The sequence below is a fragment of the Gymnogyps californianus genome, chromosome 13 (assembly GCF_018139145.2).
Source record: "Gymnogyps californianus isolate 813 chromosome 13, ASM1813914v2, whole genome shotgun sequence".
NCBI lineage: Eukaryota > Metazoa > Chordata > Aves > Accipitriformes > Cathartidae > Gymnogyps > Gymnogyps californianus.
The window spans coordinates 3,890,105-3,915,169 of NC_059483.1; the positions used below are offsets into that span (position 1 = coordinate 3,890,105).

The 25,065-nt window shown below is 42.6% G+C and overlaps 1 protein-coding gene across 1 annotated transcript in view; it reads right to left on the reverse strand.

The window, feature by feature from the left end:
* Positions 1-25,065, reverse strand: part of CHL1 (cell adhesion molecule L1 like) — a 91,724-nt gene that overhangs the window by 7,835 nt on the left and 58,824 nt on the right. The window contains exons 11-24 of the mRNA XM_050904989.1: positions 22,053-22,184; positions 21,281-21,418; positions 20,478-20,589; positions 19,638-19,804; positions 17,903-18,068; positions 16,607-16,731; positions 12,615-12,716; positions 12,207-12,404; positions 11,287-11,357; positions 8,569-8,791; positions 5,882-5,997; positions 5,510-5,714; positions 5,157-5,279; positions 3,672-3,851 (exon numbers count right to left, since the gene is read on the reverse strand). Of these exons, the coding sequence (XP_050760946.1) occupies positions 3,672-3,851; positions 5,157-5,279; positions 5,510-5,714; positions 5,882-5,997; positions 8,569-8,791; positions 11,287-11,357; positions 12,207-12,404; positions 12,615-12,716; positions 16,607-16,731; positions 17,903-18,068; positions 19,638-19,804; positions 20,478-20,589; positions 21,281-21,418; positions 22,053-22,184 (2,058 nt within the window). The remainder of the gene's footprint in view (positions 1-3,671; positions 3,852-5,156; positions 5,280-5,509; positions 5,715-5,881; positions 5,998-8,568; positions 8,792-11,286; positions 11,358-12,206; positions 12,405-12,614; positions 12,717-16,606; positions 16,732-17,902; positions 18,069-19,637; positions 19,805-20,477; positions 20,590-21,280; positions 21,419-22,052; positions 22,185-25,065) is intronic.

Here is a 25,065-nt window from a genome sequence, read left to right on the forward strand (position 1 = left end):
CCGGGCTGGCAGGACGGTTCGTTGCCTCTCATTAGCAGCAGGGTTTGCTGGGCTACGGGTCCCCCGGCCGAAGAAGAGGCAGCAGAGTGGAGTGGCATAAATGACAGAAAAAGAAACTTTTCACCAGGATTTCAACAGATTCTCTTGATTGTGAGCAAATAGGGCATATTCGGGGGGGGTTGCTGGTAACAACACCAGCGGTTACATATGGCTAAGGCAGTTGTATTTTTCCTTTTTCACTGTGCCTGTGGCAAAAGAGAACTAAACCCATATATTTTGTAACAAATGGTTACTCTCCTCATCTTATGGTGTGTCATGAAGGTTAGTACCCTCCGGCTAAGATTTTCAAAAAGCCTGTGGGAGTTACATGCCAATTGCCATTGAAATATAATGAAACTGGTGAACTTCTGTTCTCTGGCTTCTCTGGAAAATAAAACTACAGTTGTACGGCTTCCTCTGGATGAATTTTTCATTAAGGCTTGAATTTCTGGACACACAGTAATCATTCTCAACATGTAATACGTGTTTAGTTATCCTCAAGAAACACTGGTAACTAGATGAAAAGAAGCTTTGTGTTAAAGAAGGACTGCTATATTAAATTAATGTTTTCCACTTGTGTAAGAACATTATTTTGTGTTACGTTTCTGAGGGCTAATGATCATTGGGAAATCGACATTTTCAAGGGGAAAATTAATTAGTTTGTAGGTCATTTAAGAAATACTGCCTGAAAATGAAAAATTAGAGATAAAACTCATTTTCTAAAGACAGCATACCTTCTTCTGTGGAATGAAACCAAGATGAAGCCACAAAAATTAAACTATTATTTATTTTGCAGTACAATGCAAATATCCTTTTGCCCAGGTTCTTCACGATTGCCCACAGTATTTTATCAACAACTGATAAAAAAATCTTTGGTTGTCTATCAGCGTTTCATATCTGAGTTATTTTAGCTATGTTTAAGATCTTTCATAAGAAAGAGGCCTTTTATTTAATTGACTTTGTATTAGCTGCCAATGGCAGTGCTGTTGGGTCCTGCAACAAGGATGCTATAAATGAAAGCTTTTATATCGCCTACCGCTATTTCTCACTAATTCCACTGGGCCTGCGTTTAATCTTAGAGACAAATATTAAAGTGTGGTTTTCCTCTGTTAAGTAATTACAGAGAAACAGCCCCTTCCGACAGAGGCAGTACTGCAGAGCAGAGGGCTCGAGCTCCACCGCTGCCAGCCGAGCACAGAGTGCGGCACTGCTCCACTGGAGAATGTAGAAATAGAGATGTGAGCATGAGATGATCTTTTCCTATCAGTATCCACTCATTGACCTTTTGGTAAAGTGTTGCTAACTCCAAGCAATGCGTTACTCCTGACAAAAATCTGAATCTGAATGGTTCATTCACAGAGGAAGATGCTGCAGTTGTAGAGAAAGTGTATGATCTATCCATTTATCTATACAGGGAGTTACATTTATTTGAGAGAAACTTTTTTTACTAAATTCAGTCACTCATGCCACTGCAAACTCATCGCCAGGAAATGGGTTGCACATAAATTACAGGCTGGCAAAATTAACATTTAGAGCACAACAGTTTTCCCTACACGGACTTGTTTTTAGTGGTGATATGTGCATACTCGCATATGTACATATTAAAAAAGAGAGATTGACTTTTCTTTCTGATTCCAGACTGTAGTAGCAGGGATAAGTGCCAATAAATGAAAGCAATAACAGTGATGCAGATCGAGTGTATCAACGATAAAATGTGAATGAATCCATAGCTTCCACCTCAACATCTCCACTTTCCTGGCAGAACGTATTGTGAAATTCTGAAATACCCATGGCACGGCCTGCAAAGGCTTCATTACAGCAGTGGAAGCTATTCAAAGTCTTAAAATGAACAATGAGAGCTTTATGTTTTTATTACTAAAACCAGAACATAGTGGATATAGAATCACTGAATCAAAACCCAAAGAAACTTGGAGTGCTCTATCACGGAGTTTCATTTCAGAGGGCACCACATTTTATATCTGTCATTTATGTGGGTCATTTTAAATGATACACTTTGACTTTTGAAATCACTCCCTTTCTTCAAAAAGAGAGATTGTTTTAATTTTGAGCAATCGCCTTGCTTCCCATACCACAGCTTAAAACCCCGAGAAGGTCACTGAAAAGAGTGATTATTTTTCAGCCTATCATGTTTAGTTGAAAAATATCTGAACAATTTAGCCAGCAAATAATGACACAAAAATCTAATGGCATCTCAGTGACAGATGCAGTGTCCTCATTTAGGGTGGCTTGAGAACCAGCAAGGAGCACACATTAATCACAGAACTGGACCCTTGCAGCTTTTATTAATTATACTATTCTATTCTACAAGCATTTCACAAGAATCAGTTGTTGCCACTGCTGAAACAAAGTCTTAGGAAAGAAGAGAACGAGAACAAAATGAATGGCAACATTGTCATTCTTTTAAGCATATTAGGCAGGGATGCATTTCATAAAACCTGACAAGGTTATTCAAAAGAAGTTATAGACTTTCAAGTGGCCAAAACACGTTATTCTGGCTGCCCAATGAAGGCCAGAAAAGGTAACTAATGAGGTGAAATGGTATATTTTTAGCTTGGAAAAAGAAAAAGGATCTTTTACTTTCCTTAATGAAGAATAAATTTTAAACCATGCTGATAGATTAATAGTTACTGCTACGTGAGTACCTGTATACTACAGTGAGACCGGAGGCTATAAGACAATTGAGAAGTAGTTTTGCTACTTGAGAAAATGGATGATAGTTCATGATTGGATCCTGAACCGGGACGTGATGAGTTTAAAGTACTTTTTACTTGTTTTACCAGTAACTGAAGAGATTCTGCAACTTAGAAGTCCAATAGGATGCTGTGCAACAAAGACCATTTTTCTATTTTATATCAACATTGTTCCAGACTCTTATCATTGCTAAAAATGATGAAGCCAGGACTCTTTTGCTTATCACATTCTCTTTCTCCTTCCCCGCGGTAAGTGCACAGCAATGGTTTCTGATTAATAGCAAGGACTTGTTCCTTGGTATTGTCGAGTTTGCAGACTTGCTGAGCACAGTACATTTTATTTCATTTCAGCTGAATGTGAAAGATGAGCTATCATATAGTGCTTGCGATTTTCCTTTAAATCACTGAACATCACTGTTTCAGGATAGGGTATAAGTGGCCCACAAATGCTCACTTCCAGTCTCTGATAAAATAATAATAAAATAATGGATCAAATGCACTGCAGTCAACTTTATGTTCATCTGGATTTTCCATGTCAAATACCTGCCCCTAATGCTGCTGGCAGTCCCCCATCTTCATGCAAGGGCAGAATTTGTTTTTATAGTATTACTGAGAACAGATTATCTAGATCTTCAATTTTCTGTCCGTGACTAAATGCAATTCACTTATTCTAGTATGGCTTTAAGAGTTGATCGGTGGGAATAGAAACACAGTACTGTACAGCAAAATAAAACAGATAAGCTCTACTTTCTGAAGAGCTGCATGGCTACATTAAGAAGTTCATTGATTGTTCTCATGGAAAGAAAAACAAATTTATTTCCTCTAATTACAAAGGAAATGTCAAGCCTGGAATATTCTCAATAGATTTTTCCATTATTGTTAGAGCTTCTTCACATAAAAACATATTGCCTATCAACTTACTCCCTTGAGCCATCGTTAGTCCTTCTTCTGTGACCGGCTTCCCGCAGCCTTTGACTGTACAAGCCTTTACATAGAACTTGTACTTGGTACTGGAGTTGAGACCTGAAAGCCTCCAGCTGAGCGTGGAGCGGTTGGTTACGCTGACGTCGTTCAGAGGTCCGATTTCATGCGTTTCGTTTACTGAAAGGGAAAAGGCAGTTGAGTCAGATCCAGCAGCTAAAGGCTACGAACATGAAACGTGTCATGAATGCTCCTGCAAGGGAGGTACTCTGCAGTAAGTAGGAAGGATGAAGCCTGAATAAGCATATCTCACCTTCCTGCCAAGTACTTAAATGGGATTTATCTCATCCATGTTAATCTCCCAACTACTCGCTGAGCTATTACTGTTCTTAAAAAGCTCTCTGATTCTAGATATGCACATACTGAGTGGGAGGTAAGAATTACTGTCTCCTAGATCATTAAATATATATGAATTGCTTCTTGCTTTGCTTCCAAACATCTCCAAACTTTTGCAAGCAAGTTAACGGATGGCTGTTCTGCTTTGCTCCGCTCTGCCTTGGCACAGTTGCCAGCTGAAGGAGGGGCTGCCACTCCCAAACTGCCTGAATAGACGGATCCACTCTCTGCCCATAGTTATCAAAATCAAAGGGAAGATCCAGCCTCCAGCCCCTGCTTGCAAAGGCAACCGGGCAGTTCTGTTATCAGCAGAGATAAGTGAAAAGTACATAGAGGTTTTTTTGTAAATAGGACGCAGTCTAATCCTGTTCCATTCTCAAAGAATATATAAAATACCCTGAATTGTCACCACACCTCACAGCTGGTGTTGTGGCAGTCTGGGACCAATACTGGATCTCGCTTCAGGTTATCTGCTCAAAGTCTCTTCCCAGCTACTCAGTTCTTTCATAGGCAAGAAAGAAAGAAATACCCCTGGTATTTAGTCGTTTCTCAATGTGATTACTCAATAACATGACTCAGGTGGTAGTTGTCTGCATTTCTGCTGAGGTATTCTACAGGGAGGAGGTACTCACTGACGTGATGTGAAGATCTGAATAAATGTGGCTAAAGTGCTCTCATTACAAATTATTTTCATTTGAATGCGTTTCACTTCAGTAAAATGCACCTACAATTTATGGGTCTTCTTAACTACTACATTCGGTATAATTTGCAAATATGAAATAATTGAATTAGTCTATAAATGTGGACTAGGGCATGGCAGCAATGCGAGCTTACATCGGAAAAGCGCATGGAAAACTTTTTGGTCTGGAAGATGACTTTAGCCTGCCCTCTAGCAAGCTGTGTGCGCATCGCAGTTCAAAACACACCGGTCTGGTGCTATGGCTGATACAGGGATCTCAGAAACAGCCCTTCTCATCAGCCTCTGTTTTAAATAACTGCGCACATATAAACCCTTTTTTTTTCTTTCTTTCTTTTTTTCTTTAACTAATAATGCTTAAATTCTAAAATCAAAGTAAAACAAGCACGTACTTATCTGGTATTGCAAAATGTAGCCAGTAAGGTGGCCGTTTGCTTTCTTGGGAAGTCCCCACGACAGAGTGACGGAGTCCTTGTCAAAGTTCAGGATCCTTAAAAAACGTGGTTGTTCGGGGACTGGAAGGTACAGGAAGATACAGCTTTCAGAGAGGATTGAACAGGTCTGTCTCTACACATGTTAAATGAGGATACAGTTTAGCTCAACACCTACAAGTTCCCCTTTCTAGTGAACGGTTTTATGAATACTGGAGATTTTACAATCGCTTTAAATAAGGTAATCAACTTGCCTTGTTACATGGACAATTTCTATTTATGTCCCTCCGTCCCACATTCCCATTTTGTCTTACCTCCTTCTGGAGTTTCAAACACAACGGGGGAGCTTTCCGGGCCATCTCCTTTGGCGTTGTAAGCCAAAACAGTTAAGCGGAATTCACTGAAGGGCTCCAGACCGGGAATCATCCCATAGTTTCTGTCTCCTACAAAGGTTAGGAAGTGTTTCTCTGGGTGATGCCTTTTTCCATCCAGCATGCTTTTTGTTTTCCACCAACTGACCTGCATTGAGATTGGTATTTCTATAACAAATTATGTTGTATGGGGCTGAACACGATATTGATTTCTCTGATCTTCCCAGAAATGAGAGATTGCAATCTATCCTTGATCTGGGATTCATTTAGTAGTTTATTCAACTATATACAAATATTTAAAGAGAAATTTGTAACCTTATAGCCTCTTAAATGTCCACGAACTCTGTCCCTTGGTATTCCAAACCAGAAGACTTTGACCAGTGTGCTGTTCACAATATCCACCGATACGCCGGAAGGAGCGGCATCTGGAACTGTAAAAACAAAAGTGCTGCATATTAAAGACACTTACAAGAGCTCAGTTTCACGCTGTTCACAGCTACAGGGCTTGGCTTTCCAACTCAAGCTGTGGCAGTTCATGCAGTCTTACTGCAGGCAAGAAAAAAGCCATTCCACCTGCATCCAGTGGGTGAAATGTGCCAATAAATATTATTTTGCCATATCAGGGCTTTCTGCTGAGGGCTAGAACACAGGTGCACTGGGACATATGAATTTCTACACCAGTATTTATGATTTCCTGTTTCAAGTAATGCTTACAGCAGTGAGAAGAATAAAAAAAATGATTAGCACAGCACTCAAGAAGGCAATCATAAAGGTTTTTTTTATAATCAATTTCTTTTACAACTAAGCTCATTAAACAGTAGGATTTTAATCACTACACCACACAGAGAGCTATTATAATGCCTGAAAAAAAGAGGCCTTGATCCATTGACAACTGAATTGCAAGGAAGATTTTCCACTGATGGATATAAAATTATATCTATCACAGACACACAAAGAGAATAAACATGTTGCGGGGTTTCTTTCTCTCTGGTCTCACTATTCACCACCTCTTCTGCCATACACTCTACAGGGGAGAGAAGATGCACCACCAAACCTTCCTGTTGCCCACTTCTGGGTGCAGTGGGGATTCTCCTGTCTGAACAGCACCAAGACCATTCCCAGCACTGAAACCTTACACTGGTGAAACACCAGGAAGCACTCGGCAGGTTGCAAACATCACACTGGTCCATTCAGGGCTTGATAACGCAGACCTCAGTGCGCTCACTCAACAAGAGACGTGCTCCAGAGAGCCCGCCTTAGGATTTGTTTCCCTCTGTAAAGCCGGTAACATTTTTTACATCTGTGGTTATCATAGTAACTTTACTGACAGTTTCATATCTCCTACCATGGATCACGATACTCCCTAATGGCTTCTGCGAGAAGCTACAGCAAGTGGAGAGGTGGGAGCAGCAGCACCGATACTACGGCTACTGCGGAGTGACTGCTGCGGGAAGTGGTGGGTTAAATCAAGGACGTGGCTGTCTGGTCATTTTAATAAGCAGCAAAACACATGCTTGTCTTAGTTGGCTAATTCACTGTCGACTTTTCAAAGGCCATTCAAACTGTCAGTTTATTTCATTCTTACGAAAACAACTTAAAGACTTCAGATTCTGCATGGGATGAAAACTGTCTGACTTTAATAAAATTAATCTGCAGATCTGAAACACGCACCATTTGCTGGCCCTCCTGGCCCCTCTTTGCCAACAGCTCCCGGCCCCGGCTGCTGAGCGTTTGCAAATGCAGTAAGCATTTGTATTTGGGATCAGGGAAGCTTGGCGCCCCACGCTAGCTGGCCACCATGCTGTTTACTCCCTTGCTGATTTAAATCCTTAATTCCTACAAAAAAGATTCTTTTTTTTTTTGGTGGTGCTAGTGCTTAACTGGGTTGCTTCCTAAAGTGAGGCTTGGCATTTCTTTACTGCAGCTGGATACATTTCCAGTCCTCCAAATATCTTCTCTAGTCATGCAGTAAACACCATATGGGACAGGCTGCTGTTCAGAGATGTTGGGGTGGCCTCAGCAGTGACATTATCCAGCGTCCCACAGACGCAGCAGGGCTGTCACATCCTGCGAGGCACCGGCATTGATTCTATTAGCAGGGCAATCCTCCAGCATGTTCACCTCTCCTAACGGGACATGATTATTAAAGCCCACCATGAAGCTGGAGCTCAAAGAGCATGTGCAAAGGGTGGGCATCACAAGTGGTTGCTGTGATTTCAGAGGAGTTCAGGGCATCTATTTTGTGAAAACGGGTGGCAAGGGGAGAAAGCTTCTTTGTTTGATCTGGCCTGGATGATGCACTGTGGGCCAGGCAAAAATCAGAGGTGGGCAGGCGCTGAGAAGACCCAGGGAGTGGGCTTGGAGCAGGAGTAGATCCAAAGCAAAGCCTTAGAGTGGAGGAAGACTTCTCCAGAGACACAGGGAGGCCTGAGAGGGGGCTGTGCCACCCGGGAGCCATGGAAAGCCACTGGACAAAAACCCAGGCTGGAGGAAAGGACCCGTTCTTCAAGGACTCAATGCACAAGGTAACACCCAGCATACATGGCAATGTGGCATCGTCTATAAAGTCACTTACAACGCCCAGTGCCTGAGCGTTTGTACTTAACTGCCAGAGTACTTAAATTCTGACAGTGTTAAACTGTTGAATCAGGCCCTGGACAAGCTAAAGATTTTTTTCCACCAAGTACAACACAATGATTGCTACACTTCATAGACTTCTTATGGACTGTGGCCTTCAAACAAGTATCCAGATTAAGCCAGCAATTGAGATTAATGAAAGCACAAGTGACCTTTCCAAAAAAAACCCTCAAACTCCAGCAAGCTGGCATCCACAGCACTCTGCATCAGTCGTATCTGCATCTCATGTAGCCCATCACGCTGAGCACTGGCATTTAAGCACTTTTGGCTGTGGGCTGCCTAATCAATCACTCTATATCCGATTGCTTTGCATCGCAAGAATCCCTCACGCAGTGTATTTTTACATGAAAGTTTCTGCTACTTACCGTCCTCTCCTGAATATCCGATGGTAATGTTTGGTTCAGGACCGGAGCCTAAATTATTTACCGCTTGGACTTTGATCTCATAAGGCACGAAGGTGGGAGTGTTTCGCAGGGTCAGAGAATGCTTCTTCACCGTCTCCTCGTTCCAGTCCACCTCGACTCCCCGCTGCCGCCAGCTGACTTTGTACTCCAGCCCCGGCCCGTTCCTCTCCACAGGTTTCAATGGCTGGGGAAGAAGTTAAAAGAGATCTTGTCTGCCTTTGTTGCAGTAATCATGAAACATCAGCTGAGGGGAGCGGGGAATAATTTTGGAGAGCGTGTTACAACATTGGGAGAGAACAGGGGGAAAAAAGAAAGCTTTAACTTTTCGCTGTCGTGTTAATTTTAAGACGACTGGAAGAAAAATGTCCTGACCTCAAGAGAAAGGTGGGTGAAAGGCAGAGAAACTGTTGGATAAAAACAGATTAATTGCTAGCAGACTTATTTCTGCATACTACATACATCAGGGTTTTTTTGACACAGGTTTCTTTGTTTTCTTACGTAATGCACAACCACATGCCTTTTAGCACAACTAAAATGCATATTTTGGCATAAGGCTGGATGTGCCTTTTAGTACAGCTAAAATCTGCATTTTATCTTAGAATTTTATGTAGCACAGCAAGTTGGGTCATTAAAATTTAGATTTGTTCTAAATACGCACCAAATGCTTGAAACTACGCCTGGACATTTAATGTGCAACTGCTGTGCTACTCTCTTTTACTGATCAGCTGAAGAATTCATCACAGCATGGTTCCCACCTAATTAACATTAATTTATAAAATATTAGAAGATGTATAGCAATGGCTTGTCATGAGACATACTCCAGTTGAGTTTATTTCTCTGAAAGTGTACTTCTGTAATTAATAAAGTTAAGTGGTCACGTGCACTACCAAAAATGATGAGGGTTATTTCAGTCCACTGAAGCAGCTATGGGTATTTCCCACCACATAGCCTACTTTTAATAACATTTAAATTATATATTGTACACATTAAATATACAATAACCGATATGTATCCAAGCTGCACACAGAGGTCTGAAATGAAACGGCATCGACTTGCAAGTGCCAGCAGAAAGCGATGCCCCATTGATGCTCCTCATGCATGGTGGGATTCAGGTCTGGGGGATCTGCAAAAATTCCCACTTATCTGCTCTGAGGGTACGAGGACCTTTGGGATGACTGTGGTGAAAGAGCCGGCAGACCAGGCAGCTTTCTAACAGGCACTGGTGGGAGAATCACCTCCACGACAAAGATCCCAGGGAACGGGATTTGCAAGAGAAGCTGAAGAAGTAAAAAATTCCTACTAAAAAATAACTTCTCATTTAGAGTTAAACTGCAGCACTACTTGACTCTTATTTTGATCTCCCTTAATGCTGCAAATCTTTGGCTGAAAAGCTAGTCATTAATGCTCATCTGGTCTCTTAATCCAAAGTAGGCAGATTAACATCGTTTTGCAGCTTTTGTCTGCCAGAAATAGCATGTTCAGTGCCTAGCGTTTCCTCTGAAAAGCATGCAGGAAACACCATAAATAAATGAATATCCTGTTTACGACATTTCAATGATTCAACAAGATTTAACAAAGCCTGTCCATCCCATTCTCTCCCTTCAGTCTCAGTTTTCACTTCCACTTTTGCCCTGTCTGAGCAGTGGATTACAGGCTTCCTGGCGAGGAGGAGCGCTCGTTCTCTGTTCAACAAAGCGTTGGTCATAGCAGCATTTCCCAGCTGTGCTGGTTACTACCACTCTGCTTTTCTTCTGATAGGCAGGATTGTCTTCCCTGACCCTGGGCTATGTCGTACAGCAAAAATCCCCATTCAAATCTAAGTCAATAGATCTAGAGGGCCATCTCCTTTTGGCGTAATTATAGCCTAAACCATGAATTCACACTGGGGAAACATTTATTGTTCTTTGCTGCGAGCAGCAGATTGAGAAGTAAATCTCATGTAAATTGTGTTTAATTCCAGCCACAAAAAAATATGCTTCCTTCCACAGTTGTTGAGATTTGTGTTAAATGAAGGAATATATATCTCTCTAAACCATTGGCACAGAAGCTATAAGCTTAAAAGCCAGGGAATTTGAAGACTGGAAACCCTCCTCAAGACTTTTACACAATTCTTTTGACACACATGCTTAGGAGCTTTATCTACACTCCTTTAGTTCTTGATGTAAAAATTCAAGCTCACGTTCTCTTGGGCAAGTGATCTGCATCATTTTTAAACCTCCAGGCTGGAAGGGCAGAAGCTATGCGTAAACCATCCCCTCCCTGGGCCTGGCTGCTCCTCCTGCAGAGCAGAGTAAGACCACAATTATTTTAAGCACTTTCTTGTATGCAAGATGCACCGAAGAGGAGCATACTCTGGGAATTCTCACTGTGCTTTATAGGACTTTCATACTTCTTAATAACCTGCGAAGTTAGATGTAAAAAATTGTCTTTTGAAACAGAAATGAGACTAGGGGAGGAAATCCAGAACACATTTAAGTCAATAACAACTTTACCTTTGACTTCAGGAGCATCAAGTATCCTACCTATGGAATTTGCTAATATTTCCTAAAAAACAGGGTTTTTTTAAATTTAATTATATTAAAACAACATCTTGATAAATTCCATGCTGCTTTACAAGCTGCTGCTTGAAGGGAGAACCTGTTTCCGCTATTGTAGCACTGACGGACACGTTTGCCTTACCTCCCATTTCATCACCATTTCATTTGGTTCAGAAGCTTCAACTCGGATGTTTTCTGGGTTCTTGTCTGGAGCTGGAACCACACAGGTGATAAGGTTAGTTTGCACAGCCTGGGTTTTATTTGCATTTATTATTTAAATGCAAAAAAAAGGATGCAAAAAACTTTTCTTATTTCCCTATTACTGAAAGACACCTAAACAAAACACGTTCATGAGATTAATTACTTGGATCAGCCAAGCTGCTGTGACCGAAGCACATTGTTTATGCAGTTTTGATTCCTAAGTGCTCTTGTTGGTTGGAGCCCCCAGCCAACATGAAACTGTGACTTTTGGATTTCAAAGCACCAGATGTAGGGGGATTATGAGGAAGAGATTTTGCTCCCTATGGGGATAGTAAACAGAAGGTATATCATTAGTGGGATGCACGCAGCTGAAAAGCTGAAGAAGGACCTGCAATTGAAGTAAAGGGGGGGAAAAAAGAAAGTAAAATGCCAAGGAATGCAAATGCTGTGCTGAACAGTTGGCCTCTAAAATGACTTTCAGGGACACAACGTTTTCTGCCACAGTGAGAAATGCACTGTGAACAGAGATTTTTGACAAGCTTAGCGCTGCTGAAATGCCCCCCATAAACCCTGATCTTCTCCAGCAAGCGCTTGTCTGTAAAGGGCTGCAATGGGCTTTCAAGGCGCAAAATCAGCAGAGCTCAGGAAAGCGGTGTGCTAGAGGTACCCTGGTAGGGAACACCCTGCTAACCACAGCGGTGCAGACCCCTCACTTTGGCATCCCAGGGCTGCCACTGAGCAGCAAAAGCAGCCCAAGTGACCCTGACTTCTTTACACCCCTCTGAAGCACAGGAGGGCACCGTTATTCCCAGCAAAACACTAAAAATATTAAAATTCAGAAAACTAGATGGCAGTGTTTACCAGCCGGAGGTGTTGCGTAGCGCAGCGATGGTTTACTAGGCTGGCTCCTTCCCACAGCGTTCACAGATACGACACGAAACTGGTAATTCATATACGGGGCCAGTGACAAAAGGGCTGTGGTGTCATTCCCCGGGGCTCGGGTTAGCTCCTGCCACCTCCCCGGCTCCCACCGGTTCTCTTCAAACTCTATAATCGACTCTGGGGAGAAAATGAAACAAAACAAAAGAAAAAAGGCAGAGCCTGCATAAATGGCTTGTAAATAGCAAGGATGGAAATGAATTTACAACAAATTAACTGTCATAGTAAAACCAATTAAGTACGGCTGTGAGCACGGTTTGTTTCTTGTAACAGCCGTGACGTGCCATAATGCTGAACAGTGCAAGATGATGCTACTAAAATCCTTCGTACCATTAATAGGGCTGTTATGACTGGCTCCGGCTTTCCAGGACAGTCGAACACTTCGGTTTTGATTTTCTGAGAGCTGAAGGTCTTCTGGCGGATCAGGAACATCTGAGAAATAATGAAGAGGTGTCAGGAGCACGGCAAGTTATTTCTGTTTGTCTTGGTGTTTTCCAAAGGAGTGGAACAGCAAGTTCAGTGAAGACGGTGGTAAAACATCTTTTGCTTTCAAAATGGACAAAATTAGGAACGTCAAAATTTCTTTTAAAGATCCTTTTTATTACAGAAAACCAGGCTGAATCTTCTGGTCCTGCTATCTCCCTTATAAATGCAATATGCCTTCTCACGTTCATTTCCATCTACTCTCATTACTGTTCTTGCAGCAACAGATTTTCTTTTCAAATCAACACTAAGATCTATTTAATCATTAATAGATATTGACACTGCTCTTAGCAGAAAGTTATATTGGCATCACTTGGATTTACTCTGGTGCAAACCAGCGTGGTAGAAGGTGACTCAGCTCCGACAGTAATCGAACTTGGCCTTTTAGAGTACGAGTGAAAGGATGACATTCATTATCCCAACCACGGGGATCTATATTAAAAGGAAACAAGAAAATTCATTACCTGCCAGCTCAACTAATGCTGTCCAGAGAATATATCAGAGTTGGTGGTGGTCGGTATGATAACTGCACTGCACCTCCCAGGGAGAAGTGCGGGGCTATACGAGCCCCGAGCACGGGACTCCCCTGTTGCTGTCAGAGCTCACTTTTCAGGGATGTGATCTTAACCAGGGCTGAGGTTACCAGCACCACCGAAATAGGCTGCTGCCCCTCACAGTCCTGGGAGACGGCAAGGGGGGCATGCGTCTGCAACACGACCTGCTTTCTCGACAGCATCAGGGGCAGAAGGGGTGATCTGTGGCATGGGTCGTTTGCCAAATCGCCTGTAATTGAATGGACACTTTCAGATTTAGCGGCTTCAGACTGACAGACGCTTATCTTATGGCTCGCTTTGACAATTTGCAGTCTGATTGTACTGGATTAGTTTGGTAACTGAAATATATAGGGCCTGATGTAAAAGAGTAATTTCTCACTGCAGGGCGCTGATGGTAACCCCTCATCCTTCCAAAGTCACACACACACACACACACACTCCCCCTCCTTAAACACAGGGCTAGTGTTTCAAAATCTAAAAATGTACAGACCAAGGAAATGAGATTGCACAACTTTGGGGCAGGAGGAGGTCAAAGACCCGACGTCCCAACTACATTTTTAGCTGACAATGTCATTTCTTATATGAAAAACAACTACCCCAACCACCAAGACTCTTTCTGTCATTGTGAAAGAAACTAATTGTGTTTGTACTGAATTTTTTAAATAACAATATTGAGTTTTCTTGTTTATCTCAGGGTACATCAAAAAGTTGAAAAGCTTATATTTGGGTTGGGTTTTTTGTTTTAGTTTTCTTTGCATTTCTTTCCCGTATTTCTGTTGTACTTGGGAAAAATCAGGAAAGCACAGTTTAATCTACAGGCATTTTGCTGTTCTATTCTTGGAGCATATCTGGTGTTAAAATTCAGTATATTAATTTAAAGATGGCGATGGTGCATCTTAAACTTACTCACCTATCTATCTGTTCATTAATCATAGAACAAATACTTAGAAGTATTCTAACTGAATATTTCTTTTGCTCTTCATTGCCCATATTCTGATGTCTCCATCTGTGCCATATTTAGTTCTTTAGCCATCTCACAAGTCTCATTGCAAAAGAAGCCTGAATTTTTCATTTGGAAAATAACAGATATTGTTAATCCACCAAGACCTTTCTTATACACAATAAACAAGGGGAAAAGAGCACAAGACTGTTCTTCCTCTTCTGCAAATCACCTTTTTAAAAGGGAATAAAGTGCTTCATGAAATTTTCATAAGTGATGTAACGAATAGTCTACAAACATTTTGAATTATACAGCACTAAAGAACACAGAACCATAAATAATCTGCATAGCATTTTCTTAATTTACTATTTATTGAAAAATACCATTCATCTAAAGTGTGAAAACATCTTGAAGGTCAGATTGTCTTAGTTCACGTTGCAATCACTGCGAGAAATACATAAAAATGTTAAAATGAAGCAAAATTTAATGAAATTAAAATGATGCAAAACTGTCCACTGTGGTGGGTTGACCCTGGCCGGATGCCAGGTGCCCACCAAAGCCGCTCTGTCACTCCCCTCCTCAGCTGGACAGGGGGAGAAAATAAAACGAAAGGCTCATGGGTCAGGATAAGGTCAGGGAGATCACTCACCAATTACTGTCACGGGCAAAACAGACTCGACTTGGGGAAAAATTAGTTTAATTTATTACTAGCCAAATCAGAGCAGGATAATCAGAAATAAAACCAAATCTTAAAACCCCTTCCCCCCACCCCTCCCTTCTTCCCAGGCTTAGCTTTACTCCTTATTTTCTCTGCCTCCTCCCCCCCCAGCAGCGCAGGGGGACGGGGAATGGGGGTTGCGGTCAGTTCATCACACGTTGTTTCTGCCACTCCTTCCTCCTCAGGGGGAGGACTCCTCACACTCTTCCCCTGCTCCAGCGTGGGGTCCCTCCCACGGCAGACAGTCCTCCACGAACTTCTCCAACGTGGGTCCTTCCCACGGGCTGCAGTTCTTCACGAACTGCTCCAGCGTGGGTCCCTTCCACGGGGTCACAAGCCCTGCCAGCAAACCTGCTCCAGCATGGGCTCCTCTCTCCATGGGGCCACAGGTCCTGCCAGGAGCCTGCTCCAGCACGGGCTTCCCACGGGGTCACAGCCTCCTTCAGGCATCCCCCTGCTCTGGTGTGGGGTCCTCCACGGGCTGCAGGTGGAGATCTGCTCCCCGTGGACCTCCATGGGCTGCAGGGGCACAGCCTGCCTCACCATGGTCTCCCCACGGGCTGCAGGGGAATCTCTGCTCCGGTGCCTGGAGCACCTCCTGCCCCTCCTTCTTCACTGACCTTGGTGTCTGCGGAGTTGTTCCTCTCACATCTTCTCACTCCTCTCTCTTGCTGCAACTGCTACTCCTCTGTAACTTCTTCTCCCTTTCTTAAATCTGTTATCCCAGAGGCGCTACCACCGTTGCTGATGGGCTCGGCCTTGGCCAGTGGCGGGTCCATCTTGGAACCCGCTGGCATTAACTTTATCGGACATAGGGGAAGCTTCTAGCATCTTCTCACAGAAGCCACCCCTGTAGCCCTCCTCGCTACCAAAACCTTGCCACACAAACCCAATACATTCACAAAACAGAATTTTAGCTATTGGCTGATGCCCTTAGGTACATGTGCAAAGGACTGCACACCACTCCAGGAGGTCACCCCCTTAATTTCAAGTGGTCCTTCAGGAAGGGAGGCAGGTTGTAAGGATGCTCACACAAGGTCAAGCTTCCGACGCTGTGGGTCAAGGCTTTTCTCTGCTGTGGACTTGCTCTTTGCCACTGGACAATCATTTATGCTCAGATTCACAGAGATAATTAATCCTTTTAGGTGTGTAACTTCCACTGATCTTCAGAGGAGTTGGACATCTAAATACTGGCCTTACGTCTTTCTTCTTTAAAAAATAGTCCAAGCGGTAATTCGTGTGCAAATCTTTAGTAAAGTGGGGTGAAGGACTGACCAAGGACTTCAAAGCAGAAGCAGAGCCATTCTTAATATGCTATTACACCTTCCAGCCTCGGCAAGCTCCTACAGCCACTGTGGGTGACTCCTGAACTGAGAAAAAAGGCTGCCTCATCTTAGGTATAAAAAAGACTAAATATAAATGAAAAGTTTGAGTCAGCATCCCCATTCCGAGAGATACAAGGAGAGCACACTGAGGTTAACGAGTGAGAGGTACATTGCACCTCTGTGAAACTGGGTTATCGAGGCTCTGTAACTGAATTGGGCAAAAGAAGCAAATAAGCAAAAGTGCTGCAATGGCATTAAGTACTGCACGGAGCTGTTTGCACACCGGGAAAATATCCTCTTACCGAGAACAATTAACTGCGATTCGGCTGTGACACTGTCCAGAGAAGTGCTAGCCACACACGTGTAAACTCCTTGATCCTCCAGTGTCACGCTTGATACGAACAGTGTATCCCTGTCCAGAATTATCCTACAGGGAAGAAAAAAAGGTACATACAAATAAGGAAGAGAAAAATCTGTAAGATAAGCATATGACAGACAGACACCGTCGTTCTCCAAAAAACTGTTCGTAAAAAACCTTGGTAACAGGACATTTTGAATAACATAATTGCACGTTAGGCCTATTACTTTAAAACATAATTGTAGTTGTATTATACACTGTGCTGTAGACTATTATTTGTATTTTGTAGCAATTTAGCCTCCGTGGCTGGAAGCTGGCATGTCTCTTTTGGTCTGAAAAGAGGCACATTGATATGCATCGGCCGAGTGTCTGGAACATAGGATTTTGGCACATCATTAATGAGGCAAATACGTGGGCTTTATGTCTGAATTTTTGAAAGGGTTGAGTAAAACTGAGCGTTCCCAACCCACTTGTGTAATGTCCAATGCACCAGGGGAAGCTGGCATTAACCCAGGCACATGGGCTCTGTTGCAGACATGGCATTTGCTTGGCGCTATCTCCCCACACTACGTGGCCTCAGCAGGATCTTCAACCTTTCCAGCACTGCAGTATTTAGGAAACCATCTCTCTTCTGTGGTAATTAATAAAGACATCTGATTGTCCACTGTGGGACCCTTCACATGGAATAAAGGCTGAGCTCCATCCCCTTAAGGTTGATGGAAACACAAGAGTAGGGCAAAATTCAGCCTGCACTTGTAAGTCCTCAACTCGTACGTAGGAAAAACTCCTTGCTTTTAATGTGTATGATTTTAGGCAGAATCCCAGAAACCTGTCTTGCTTCACTTCAACGTTATGAGGACTTTACTTCGCCCGAACATGTGTAAAACACAGGAAAATGCTAGTTCCACTGAAGTGGAGAAACAAAACCCCGGCTGACTGCACTGAGGCTAGAGTTGTATTTTTGGGTTGAACCAACATTTATGCAATATTCTGCTGTGATGGTGAGAGAGTTAATAAAAACCGAAATAATTTGCCAGCCATGGCTTAGAACTCATATAGATGCATTTATATTTATATGTATGTAAAAGGCAGATCTATTCACATATCGCATGAAGAATTCTTGTAGACATAAATTTGCATTTCAAGCTATTAAGTCTCATGTTTATTGAAACTGATGTTCCTGCACCATACAGCATTGTTCAGCTGAGATCAAGAAAACTCTTGTTTCTTCCCTGCTTACCTGCCATCTTCCGTGCTGTTGACTGGCAGCTCATCTCCATCTTTCCTCCAGGATAATTTAAAACTGTGTTTCAAGTGTGAATCATACTCAGACTGACATTTCAATAAAACTGAATGTGACTTCAACACTCGGGGGTTCTTCGGAGTAACAACAAGTTTTGTAGCATCTGATTGATCACAGAAAAACACTTTGATTAGGAGAGAGAGACTATTACATCAAATTTTCACCAAGCACTTCATATATAAAAATCAACCTTAGGAGCAACGATCATGTCTTTTTTTTGTTATGTATACAAACATTTCAAGTGAAGGACAGTTGGTTTTGAAATAGATATTTGCCAGGATTTAATTTTCTATCTTGAAAAATTCTTTTTTAGTTCACTCCAAACCAAAGAGAAAAAAAACTCCAGAAAAAAACCCACAAAAAAAAGTCACAGGTGAAAATCCTTGTTAGCAGACTGTCATGAAATGGATGATAAAAAAAGGCTTGAATATGATTTTTATGTGCAATTGCCATTTGAAATAGGCTTTGGCAAAGATCCAAGAAAAATTACAAGCTTATTAAAGTCAAGTGAGAAAAAAATTATTGCAACGAAGTTTGTTCTTTTAATTGACTCTAATCTGAATGCAGAAACAGATGAATAAGTAAGAAGAAAGCACTTGGCTGAATTTATTTTTACAGTGAAATGTTGCTCTGTGAGAATTTCATTGAACATTTTCATGTTTATTGTCACTGTAAAATTTACAAAGCAAAGGGAGCGGGTGGAAATAGAACACAAAAAGAGTGGGGTTTTTTCTCAAGTTTGTCACAGCAAACCTGCACCTGAGAGTACTTTTGGGGACTTTGCTAATTGAGTATTTAAGGGTTTTTTTTATTGGTAAGCCCTAAATCCTAAGTAAATTTGTATGCAACCCACTAAATTTAACCTGTGTGCTCAAGAGAAGCTGTCCGCTGCCTTCACACCCTCCAGGGGAAAACCCCTCCTGCCCAACCAACCACATAAATCCCTTAAACCAAAATCGGAGCACAAGGTATGTATCTGAAATTTATAAGTAAACACATTTCAGTAATTTTTTTTTTTTGCTCTATTTACAAATATTTGTCAAGCTGATAATCAGGCAGAAGCCCAATGCAAAGCCCTTAAACCAGCAGCACCCCCTAACTCATCCTGCTGCAACGTGCTTGGCGTTCGCTGTAGAATTCAGTTTGGGCTGTACCTTCCGATCAACAGATGGGAAGTAGCTTTAGGGAAGGAGGAAGCCCACGGCTGTGGGAGATGCAGGGACCCTGCCTGGCTCAGCGAGGACCCCACCAAAGCCCACGAGCACAGGGAGGGCTCTGGGCTCCCAAGGGTCAGCCGAGAACCTGCTCTGAGCATAACAGGGCTGATGGCAAGAAGGAGGGAAAATCCTTTCAAGATAATAAAGTTAACAGATCTGGGAAGTAAAACTGCAAGTTTTTGGTGGCTTATGCAGCTTCTGCAAGTGTCAAGAAGAAAGTAAATGTCACGTATGAGCATGGAGAAATCACACAGAAAAAGGGAGACAATACTAACTTCTACATATATATGAGACCTGTGGCAATTTCAGGTCTTAGTATGCTGAGAATTTATAGCCTCACAGAATAAATCTGTATCTTGGACTGAATATTCACAAATTACTTATTTACTGAAAATTTGTAAATATAAAACCTTAGCAGATGTCAAAGGTCTTTCTGTTCATAAGTGAGACATTACCTCTTATATCCAGATTAGCAGTGATTGCTCTTTTTCCAACAGAGTTTGCAGCCCAGCAAGCGTACGATCCTGAGTCTTCTTTCTTTGTTTCTTTGATCTCTAGAGTGCCGTTCTTATTTAACTCATAGCGTAGTGTTGAAAGTGGCTCTATACTGTCATCCTTAGTCCTAAAGATGATAACAATAGTTATGGGTTATTTCTAAGGCTTCAGGAACTGTTATTTCATGGTTAGCAGGTATTGCAGGGGACACAGGAATTTTGGAATGTGCCACTGAGCGACCAAGTCAAGATTAGCAAGTCACTTTACCCACGCGCAGGCAAATCATAAAGGGACTTCAGCTTCCTGCAAACCAAAACCACACTGACGGCGTCTAGCCTGGCTGAGTCTTTAATCTATAGCTGTCATCTGCAATTTTATTGCACCTGTCAAGTGCTATGACAATCCTGTGATTTCCGACAGTATGGAACCATTTCCAGGTAAATATGCTCTGTAAGTCATCAGGTTTCCACCTCAATAATGTGTCCAAATGTAAAAAGTTGCCAACATTAAACTAAGGCCGATGAAGCTGTAGCAGGATTTGGCTATATACAGCATGGCTTGGTTTAATGAATATCTCAGCGCTTGTCTCACACAGGTATTGAGGAGTTTCATCAGCCTTTTCTTATAAACCAGTTCTTCAGGGTTCTTGAAAGCACATTTAAACACATAATACTTATATACAGTTTTGTTACAAATGTCTAATTTTAACTCCGTAGAAATAATAATTAGCACATTTTTCAATGTTTGGGGAGCCTGTATGAACTTGTTTGACATGAAAACATCAGTTCTCAGTGGCTTACCACCTAATATCTGCTGCAGGCGAGGCAAAAATTTCGCAGTGCAGGAAGGCACTGTAACCCACAACTGTAGCATAGTTTTCACCATCTGAGGTCAGTATTAAGGGAGCAATATCTGCAGAAGAGAATGCAAAATGAGCAGCACTGCATTTCAGAACTGGGAATATAAATACTGTCCCTGCATCATCCCCTTTTCCAGCAAAGGTCAAAGGCTTAGCCACTTAATGGGAATTTCACCGCCTTTTGGAACCAGTTGCACTGAGCAACTGAGCTCTCATAAGCTTCACTGACAACGATAACAAGTGGTTGACTGCTGGACATGTCAGGACACGAAACATCAATGTGCTCCAGGAGAGAAAATAGACCCATTTCTGATTCCTCTAGAGACCTCTTTTATTAAATAAATTCCCATCACTCCCTTTCTTCAAAGAACAGGCTGAGCACCACAACTGAAATTAAAGATTAACAATACACTTAATAATTCAAAAACAGAGTTGTGGTCACAGTTCAGCCCCCAGTGGTTTTAGTACATTTGAATTCAAAAGGCTTTGAGCCCAACCACAACCATGTTTTTAAAATAAAGAATATATCAAAGCTCATGAGCGCTTATGCTAAGCGTGTAATATTGCCCATGATAAGGCTCGTTACATTAGTTTGGACAACGTATTTCTTAAAATCTGGGGCGAATGCAGAAGAACAACGACGTGGTCACAATCCCCAAGCTGTTCTGAAGCATTCAGTCAGCAGAATGGGACACTTCTGTTAAATCTTTTCTCACGGACAGGAGAGGCCGGGAGGGTACTCACTGAGGACGTTCACGTTGGCGCTAGCAAGGATGGTGCCGTGCTTGTTGCTGGCCTCGCACTGGTAGACAGCACTGTCCTGAAGCTGAAGGTTGGTAAGGCTGATCTCTCTGGCAGAGATTCTCCCTCTGAAGGTCCTACCTGGAAAGACCCAGAATATATCAGGAGATGGAGAAAACACCACGTCTGTGGAGTTTACAGTCTCTCCTCACTGCTTGAAAGTCAAAGGCAAAGCACATCTTCAGGATCAAACCAGGACCTTGCTCAACAGCTGGAAAGCAAGTTGCAGAGCACTGCTTTTGCCAGCAGTCCCGTGGCCTAAAGAAAGTGCTCTAGAGCACCGATTTCCAGTAAAATCCCCACATAGACTTTTTAAAATGGTAGGAATAATACTGTTACACCGGGGAGCAGGGCTTGTGCTCCCCAGCCACACAGTCACTCGTGCTTATTCAGAAGCACAAAGACCGACCAGGAGCCCTCAACGAACAGAAGCTATCCCAGATCCCCAAAAGATGGGAGTGTTACGGGATGAGGCAGAGGCAGTAACTCACGGGTACCAGTGCTCCACACCCTGCAGCTTTCACCCCTACTCTCTTCAAGATCATATTTAAACATTAGCTTTATTAAGTAAATAAATATTAATTCCTGTCTAAACAGATGTCAAACCAGACATCATTCGGTGCATTAGGATTCGCGTGTTCCCTCTAACTAGGCGCAACACAGGCACATCCCACCCGGCCAGCACCTCAAGGAGAGCATTGGACCTTGCACTTACTATCGATGGGCATCCCGTTAAGTTTCCACTGAATAGTTGGCTCTGGGTTGCCAATAGCTTCGCACAGCAGCACAAGATTTGTTCCTACGCTGTAAACACCACCTTCGGGCTCCTTTATCCACCGAGGAGGCTCTGTAAAGAGGGGACAGAGCAGGTTATCAGGTGCCACAGCGAGACAAGTCTGACTCTGCTATTGCTGTGGTCCTCCAGGAGATGGCAAACGCTGCCAACAGTTCCCAGCCAGCTCCTAGCAGCTTATTGTGCGGCTGTATTTCTTGCAAACCGGTGTTATGAAAGGTAAAATTAGCATCAGCACACATCAATTTCTGTCCTTCAGACTTTGTGAAATGTGAGTGTCAGGGAGAGAGTGTAGGAAATGGGCAGTGTTTATCCAAGTGGAAAACAAATGCAAATGGGAGGTGAGAGGCTGGGGAAGGAGGTAAACCTGAGCGGTTCAGCATTTTCACAAGGACCCTCCGACATGAGATTGTGGTCTGTGAAATGAAGTGAGACTATTTCAAACAAGATGCAAATATCCATCCAGCTGAAATCCCCCTCACTAGGCACGAGCAAGCGGCTCCCACCGACTTGCCCAGGAGCAGCCGCAGGGCAGAGGACGGCGATGGAGGAGCGGTGCGGAGCTCCACGACAGGATGCACCACCTCCATCTGCTCATCTGCGTGTGCTGGGGAAATGCATTGTGATTTTCGATATCCTGGTTCTCCATCGGGTATTCAGATGAGAGGCTGACCCGTAACATATTTAGGAATGATGAAACATTCTCTCGCCACCGGGGATGAGAGAACCATCATCCTGAGGAGCGGTCCAGAAAGGTTGCCCACAGGGTGGTGGTAGAGGAGCAGCAGTGTGCTGCTGCATTCCCTGTGCTCTCTTCTTTCCCAGCACTGCCAGCTAAACTGGGGTAGCTCTGGGGAAAGGCTCTCCACTGCAGAGCAGCCCCTGAGCATCAGGTACCCAAACCTCATTGGAAAAACACAACCATAAGGGAGGGAAGGGAACCGAGGGGGGAAAAAAAAAGTGCATTAATCTGATGAATGTTTTGCTCTCTACGGACTGAATGCCGGTCCCTGAGCCTGCCTACCCTTCAGTGGGCAGCCTCAAGCCAAAACACAGCCTTGAATTCATCATTATCTCTCCCTGAGAAGTAACAAACTTCCAAATTTTAATTCCAGACCTGACACTACCTCTTCTGCATGTGCTGGGCAGGTCACTGGGCCTCTTTCCCTATTTGAAAAAGATGAGCTAATGTACGGGAAACATGAGGATTCATTAGTTAATGCTTATAAAGCACTTTGAAGATTAACAGAGCTGTTGCCTGGCAATACATCTCCAGATGTTATCCGTGTGATATGCTAAAACAAGGCGTCATTGCTCATATTCACGCAGATATATTAAAAAACCACCCCTGAAGTGTGATACACAAGAGTTCCTACACATAGTCCACCATTTCCACAGTAGAGCACCCATGAAGAGACACTGTTAAGCAACAGCTAAAGACTGAAGTAGAATTCAAGACATCGAAGCGTATCTAAAATTATAATATCTTTGCATTTCCTTCACACAGTACAGATTTCTTCTACCGCCCTCCTCACAGCGCTGGGTTGCCCTCCCGTAGTGCAGCGTGTGATGTGACCATACCCATTATGCTTCCTTGTATTTGGCTCCAGGAAAAAACTCTGCAAGCAGCAGAATATTTTAGTTTTGCAGATGTTTTTCCTTCTCTCTCTCTCATATACATTATGCTTTCATCAGGAAAAGACATGTCAAAGGCATGGAGGTGTAAAGGTTTGTAACAGCTCTGATGAATTATTTTTTTTCCCACTAGGTCTGCCACAAACATAGTACTTGAGAGAGGATATTTCCTTATTTTGGAGGAGGTGAGACACCAAGCGCAGACTGAATACAAACCACCTGACGGATCCGTCCCTATTTTCACCTGTGCATACACTCTGGAAGTGAGCTGCAGATATACTATACCGCTGCTTTCCTTTCTCAGCATGGGAATTGCTGTGGTTGCCCCAAGAAAGTGATAGAGCTGCAAAGCCATAGGCAATGAGATTTTGTCAAGTATGAAATGTAATTTCACAGAAAGGCTGAAGAACCTCTTTTCTGTCTGGCAGATACGCTATACTACTTAAAAGTATACAAAATATAAAAATAACAAAATATACACAAATTTTTTAAGCAACTAGAAAAACTTGGACAGTCAAATAGTTAATCTGCATGAGCAATACAGTATGGCAAATATTTCACTGGTTAATATATTCTTCTTGGTAAGAGTTATAAATGTGGGGCTCCTGATTAAGAGATTTATGTCTTTATGGAAATATAATGACAGGTCCAAAAATAGAATGGATCTAAAATGGGCATCTAGTCCATCCTTCTGCAACAAAGCAGGATCATCTACACCTCAAACACCCCCAATGGATACAGACCTTCACAGCCTCCCACGCTGTCTACAACTAGAACAAATTTTTCATGTCTAACCAACTTCTGCCTTGCTGCAATTTAAGTCTGTCGTATCTTGCATTATCCCCAGGGAGCGAGGAGAACAATTTGTTACTGTCTATTGTGAAGAAACTTCGGTGCATCTAAAGGCTGCTATGCGTTCCCCAGATTCATTCTTTCCTAAATTAAACATATCTATCAATTTTTTCTCAAATGCGTGTTTTTGAGCTCTGTGACTACCCTTGCTGCTTTCTCCTGAACTGCCTTTAGTTAACACCAGCCTTGATGAAGTGCATGATGTAAAACTGGTTGTGTTACGTGAGGCCTTATCAGTTCTCAGTAGTCTCTCTTACAACAACACTTTTCTTTATACTTTCCAGGATGAGTTTTACTTTTTCTGCAAGACTAATATTTCCAAATCGTGTTCAGCTTGCCATCCAGTATATCCTCCAGACTAGTCTAACCAGACATTTTCCATCCCATGCTTATGAAGCCAATTAGTGCTGCCTGATGAGAATTGCTTTGCACTTGTGCTTACTGAAGC